The 6,144-nt window shown below is 59.4% G+C and overlaps 1 protein-coding gene across 1 annotated transcript in view; it reads right to left on the bottom strand.

The window, feature by feature from the left end:
- CHD5 (chromodomain helicase DNA binding protein 5) overlaps positions 1–6,144 on the bottom strand; it is a 48,043-nt gene that overhangs the window by 39,391 nt on the left and 2,508 nt on the right. The window contains exon 3 of the mRNA XM_025048537.1: positions 1,552–1,734. Within this exon, the coding sequence (XP_024904305.1) occupies positions 1,552–1,734 (183 nt within the window). The remainder of the gene's footprint in view (positions 1–1,551; positions 1,735–6,144) is intronic.

The raw sequence follows: 6,144 nt of genomic DNA, 5'->3' as shown, positions 1-6,144 counted from the left end.
GTGGGGGGGCGGCGTGGGGGTGCTGACGGTGAGCATGGACTCTGGAGTCAGACAGATGCTGGTTCTAATCCCGGCCACACACAGGCAGTGACAGGTGGGGGACAAGCTAGTCCAGCTGTCTATGCCTCAGTCTCCCCATCTATGAAAGAGGGATAACAGCACCTGCCTCACAGAAGGGAGAGCCCCAGCCCCACCCACTGATCCACTCAGCCAATCAGCACGCGCCACTCCAGGCCAGTCCCAGGTCCAGGTGGGCATGTGACTTAAGCCCGTCCAGAGGCCCGCCAGGTGTCCATGTAGACAACTGAGACACAGGTCTGCTTTCCCTCCTGCTGGATGGGCAGGGATGGCCAAGGAGGCCCGAGCTGCCGCTTCCGCCACTGTCCTTCCTGCCCAGAGCTCCAGGGCCTCACATACTGTGACACTTCAGAGTTGCTCCCATGTGGGATCCCCTCCCGCGGCCGACCTGCCCCCACGACACACAGCCATTCCCGGAAGCACATGGGGCCTTCGGTCCCAGCAGGAAGCAGAGCAGCATGTGAGTGAGCGGATGACATTGGTACAGGATACGCTGAATCGCTCCCCTAAGTTCATCCCTCAAAGCTGTCAGCCCCTCAGCCGTTATCAGTCACAGATGGCTCACAACACAACTGGCGACTAGTGACATCGCTCTGGGTGCGGGGACACCACCACCGGGGCTTCCTAACGGCTGTCGCTGCCAGTCACCATTTCTGCCCCAGCCTCTGCACAATCTTCACGGAGCACTTATCTTTAAACCCAGGCTGGCCCGAACTGAGCCTGGGTGCCCTGGTGGCAAACCAAGGGAGCAGGGTGGTCCCAGATGACGCGCCATCCACGGTCCCCTGCCCCAGAGCTGGGCCCGGGGCCGTCTGCAGACCCTACCCGAGGAACCCCCACAGCACAGCTGGGAGGCTCATTCACATCACTCCCCATATTCGTGGAGAAGACGCTTTGCCCCACGGAGCTCCTGACCCTTCCTAGCGCTTTCCTGACTGTGCTCACGTGGGCAGAAGTTCAGAACCTGGGCTCAGTGACAAGGTCCCCCTTCTGCTCTATGAGGAGCTGTCCAGCAGCTTCTCACTGGCAAAGGCTCCATTTGCTGGTGTATTTTCCCAAACTGCTCCAAGCAAGAGGCTCCTGACAGGAAACTGAAGCTCAGACCACCAATCTTTTCAAAATGAGCTTCGCACTCCGTGGGGTGGCGAGACCACAGACGCTCCACCAAAGAGGCTGCACGACTTCCGCCCTGAACTCCTAAACGTTGTCCGTCACTGTTTCAAACGTGTCCCCAAGATTTGTGGCTACAGGATTTCTCACAAACGTGTGTCTGGCCTCCACGTGTGCACACACGCACACACACTCACACCCACAGACCCATCGGCCCCCAGCTGCCACCGGTGGGAAGGACGGCCTGGCCCTTTCGCTCGGGGGCTCCCAGGCAGGAAGGCGGAGCAGCGACAGCGGGCCTGGCCGTGCAGGCAGGCGTGCCCCGCCGGAGCCCCGGCCCCTCCAGCCGGGCCCGGTGGTCACCTTTAGGCATGCGTCGTCATTGTCATCCTCATCATTGTCACCCTTCTTTTTCCGCTTGGCTCTTTTTTCCTTCTTGTCCTTGAGTTTCTTCTTCTTCTTTTTGTTAGGGGAGTAGTCGCTGCCCTCGCTCTCCGACTTCTCTTCCAGATCCTCTTCGTTTTCTGACAGCTCATCATGGCTCCCCTGGAAGAGAAAGGGGGACAGTGAGGGCAGCGGGGACCCAAAGAAAACCTGGAGTCGCGGGCCACCTCCAAGCACAGTCGGCCATGCCTTCTGGATCACTCAGCGTCCTGGGGCTCACGGCTTAGCACCCAAGCCCAGCCAGAGGGGCTGCGCCAAGCCAGCCTGGTCAAAGTCCCTCCCCGATGACTGGGCCGCAGTGGCCGAGGCGTGTGCAGGTGAGGCCTCTTGTGAAGGCAGGCTTCCCTACCAGGCCAGCTCAGAGCAGCCTGTTTGAACCACCCTGGGGCGAGGCTCAGGTTCTGCTCCAATCAGAATCAGGTTTCTATGGACTTTGGGATTTTGACGAGTGTTGCATGATGGCATTTGGACCCAGGAGCTTGAAGCAGGAGACGTGATACCCAGAACCAAAAGCAAAGTGCGCAAGAAAAAGCCACGGAACCGCTGGCTCCCACCAGGCTCCCAGCACCTCACCCCTCTGCTATGTGTGCGCCCTGCGTTGGAACTGCGGGTGTCATGTGCGACCTGTAATTAACGTAGAATGCACAGCCCAGCATTAACTGCCTGTGGGCTCTCCGGAGCCCACCCTCCCCTCGCCTGCACCCTGGCTGCTGTGTCTCAATATAAGACAAGGCAATTTAAGCAGCTCTAAGCTTGGCTTCCTTGATTTAGTTTCCCCTCCTATACAGGCACAAAATGGTCCATTTATATGGAGATAAGGGCGTTTATAGCCAGAGCATCCCTGCCAGAAGGCACTGCCCCTCGGAAAAAGCTGTTTACTCTCAGCCTTTCTAGAGACAAGTGGGCTGGCAAAGCCCTCCCAAGCCCCTCCTGGCTGGGTGTGGGGCGGGGGGCGCTGATGCTCCAGTTACCAGCACAGGCTTGTCATTTCTCTGCTGGCTGTTTACTGTTTTCAAGGTGAGCAAAAAGGGGCATGGAAGAGATGGAAAGAGAGCTGGAAAGATGAAAAATGAGCGCAGAAACAGCAATGGGGGAGAGAGGCATGAGAGGAAGTGGGGAGAGAGGGAGGAGGAAAGGGAGGGAAGGAAGGGGCGAAGGAAGGGAGGAGAAAGGAGAAGGAGGGAGGGGGGAAGGAGGAGGGAAGGGGAGGGAGGGAGGAAAGAAGGGAGGGGCAAGGGGAGGGAGCAGGGGGAGAAGGGAGGAGGAGGAGGAGGGAGGGGGGAAGGAGGAGGGCATGGAAGACAATGGGGTCATCTGGAGACCCTTGGGAGGTCCTCAGCCTATTCTGTGGCCTTTGCGGCCACACTGTAAGGTATGGAAAGTCTTGTCCCAGGAGGGGGCTCTCCCTGGGATACGGCTGGAAAAGGACCCACCCACAGGCTCCCAGAACTTCCCGACTCTCCTGGATGCTCAGCTCGCTCGCTCGCTCCCTGCTGCCAGCTCCCAGCTCCCAGCTGCCCGTGCCCTGACGCAAGCCTTTCACAGCCGTTCAGCAGCAGAGTCCGTGTGCTGGCTGGCAGTGGGCCCGCAGCAGGGCCTCCAAGCCTTTCTGGAGCCCCGGTGTTTCCCGGAATACTGACGGCCATGCTGGGCCCCAGGGGCAGTGCAGATGCTGGCTGCTGCCAGAGCCTGCCCAGAGCAGGACAGACTTGCAGGCAGGCATTTCTGCTCCTAGGGCTGGTGGCCACTGATCCCAGCTCTGCCTCAGTCCTTTGGAGAAGCAGGGGTCAGAGAGGGTGCCATTTCCCTTGAGGTTACAGAGTTAGGCCAGCTTGAAGAGGCCACCTTTCGAGGGACCTGAGAGATGAGGATGGAAGGAAGGGCCACAAAATTCAGCACCACGGACAGAGGCTGCAGGACCAACAGAGGCTGGGGTGCAGGGCTTGCCCTCAGCTGCCCATAAACCAGACCAGGAGGGCCCATGGCGGGTCCTGGGCTTCCGTGGGGAGGCTGCAGGACAGCGCCTTGGAGCAGACCCTCACTAGCCTGGGAACTAGGCAAGCCACTGCAGCAGCCACTCAGCTTCCTCATCTGTTAAGTGGGGACACCGCCAAGGGCGGTAAGAGTAACAGGAAATCATAAGAGAATGCCTTAAGCACTCTGAAGCAGGAGCATCCCATGTGCCCACAGCGCTGACCCCAACCCTGTTTGGAAGCCCAAGATGGAGCCTGGATGACAAACTGAAGGGCACAACCAGCCTTATGCCCCCGTTTCCACAAAGCGGGACTGAACTAGAGCCGACTGCACAGACCGGGCGACAGCTCCGGTGCACACAGCAATCTGATGCTGACAGAGGGGGCTGCTGAGGCCACCCCTGAGGGGGAGTGGACCCGAGCGTCTGATAGGAGACAACGCTGCCACTTCCCAAGTGCAGGAGAGGCGTGGAGTGACCAGGTCCAAGGAGAGGCGTGGAGTGACCAGCTCCAGCGCAGGGCGCAGAGGGAGCTGGAGGGAGGGAAGGACAGGGAGGAGGGGACGGCGGCTCCAGCAGATTTCTGTGTGTGCACAGGGCAGGGGGAGCAGGCCTGGCAGGAGGCCCCAAGCCAGGCACTGCCAGGATGCCTGGTGCAGCGTCCACTCCAGGGTGGCATGGGACGGCAGTAGGGCAAAGACTGTCCTCGAAGAACGAGCTAGAGCTTTGGCAGGGCCCCTCATTACAGGGAAAGGGGAGACTGACTGACTGCTCCCTTGGCTGTCATGGGGAGAGCCCAGTCCCAGAGAAGGCTAACTCCCCAGCTCCCCTGGCTCCCCACCTGTTCCCTGAGCCTCTCCGCACCCTACCTTCTCCCCCCACCAAATGAAGCTCACACCACCTGGGCCCACCCCCAGCTGTACCCCAATCTCATCTAAGCCCTCTTGCCACACCAGGGGGTGGGTGGAATGTGGGGGTGCAGGACAGGTCTGTGGAGACTGGTTTCCCGCTGATGCGACATCGGTATCCACAGCACCTCTGCATCCAGCTGTTTGGACACTTCTACACCCAGGCCTCCTTTTTTTCCCCAAAAATCTTTCCTGGCAGAGAAAGGGCAAGGGGAAGGGCAGACAGCTGTTCTGAAGACAGCTCGAAGAGGAGCGACCCATCAGCGTGACGTGTGGGGGGAGGGGATGCAGCCTCGGCCAGTGGCGATGAAGGGAGCAATGACCGAGAACCTGACCGAGAACCAGGAGCAGCTAAGTATCTTGAAACGTACAGAGCGGGGTGCGGGCCAAGCCGGCCTCAGGGGAGAAGACGCAGGCACGGAGCAGTAATGCCCTAGGAAAGCCTCGGCCCCAGAGATACACCATGGGCCCTGGATGTCAGGACACCGGTCAGGGCTTTGACCCTGATGCCATCTTGGGACTGGGGCAGACTCGAGTGTGACTATGGGGAACGTGCCTGGTGGCAAAGGAATCTCAGTGGGCTTGGAGTCTACAACAAAATCCTTCTGCAAAGCTGCCTTAACCACGACACCCAGGCTCAGTGTGCAGGCAGCTGGGGACAGGCAGGAGAGGTCTCTGCCCTGAGCCCCAGGCACAGATGACAGACACGCCAGCAGTGCAGACCCCGAGGACCCAGCAGTGCAGACCCCGAGGACCCCGCACGGGCAGCCCCTGCCTGCCCTTCCCCCTCCCCAGCTCTGCAGATGTTTCTCAGGCCTCCGTCCCTTCCCACTGCCTTCCCTCCATGCCTAGCGCTCTGTCTCGAGAAAGGAGGCATTTAAACTCAAAAGGAAAGGCTCAGAGAGTTGGTCATCCTCGATTTGGGGTCCTTCAAGACTGAGAGGGAAAAAGAAAGAATGAAATATGAGCCTTCCCATTCACGACTGTTATAAACAGTTATAATTTAGCACTGAATAATTGGTTGCTATGGTAACCACTGCAGTACAGGTTGAAATCATTTCTCCTTCCTGCGCTGGGCCTGACAAGGCGCTTCATCTACATATGCTCAGGTTCTGGCCTGAGTCCGGTTATTTATGTAAATCGGAATCCCCGACTTGCTGCCTGTCCCCTTCCCTAGCCGGGAAAAAAAAAAAAAGTTGCTGCACAGGTCCCTCTGCCTAGGTCTCTCTGCTTCCTCTCTCCCCATCGCCTTGTCCTGGGGCCACCTGGCTGGAGATGGACAGCAGAAAAGGGCTGAATTCCTCTCCCGCTGCCTCAGGACTCCGGTCTGCAGGGGTGGGGACCTGGCGGTCAGAATCCTGCCCTCTGGCTGCAGCATGCTCCAGCCCCTCTAAGGTCTGACAGCTGGCCAAGCCAGGCTCTCAGGGATGCAGGGGAGGGGCGGCAATGGCCCAAGAGTCACCTTGAGGGCCTATCTGGCACTGCCCGTCATCTGCAGGTCTCTAGGCCACCAGCCCGCCACCCCTTTAGAGAAGCCCTACTGTATCTCAGTGGAGAGGAAGACAGGAGAGTAAGGAAGTGAGGGGAGGGAGAGTGAAGAGACCGGAAGGGGGGGGAGGGGGCAGTGACCGA

This window comes from Pteropus alecto, unplaced genomic scaffold (assembly GCF_000325575.1).
Source record: "Pteropus alecto unplaced genomic scaffold, ASM32557v1 scaffold125, whole genome shotgun sequence".
NCBI lineage: Eukaryota > Metazoa > Chordata > Mammalia > Chiroptera > Pteropodidae > Pteropus > Pteropus alecto.
This window is presented reverse-complemented; position numbering and strand designations above follow the sequence as displayed.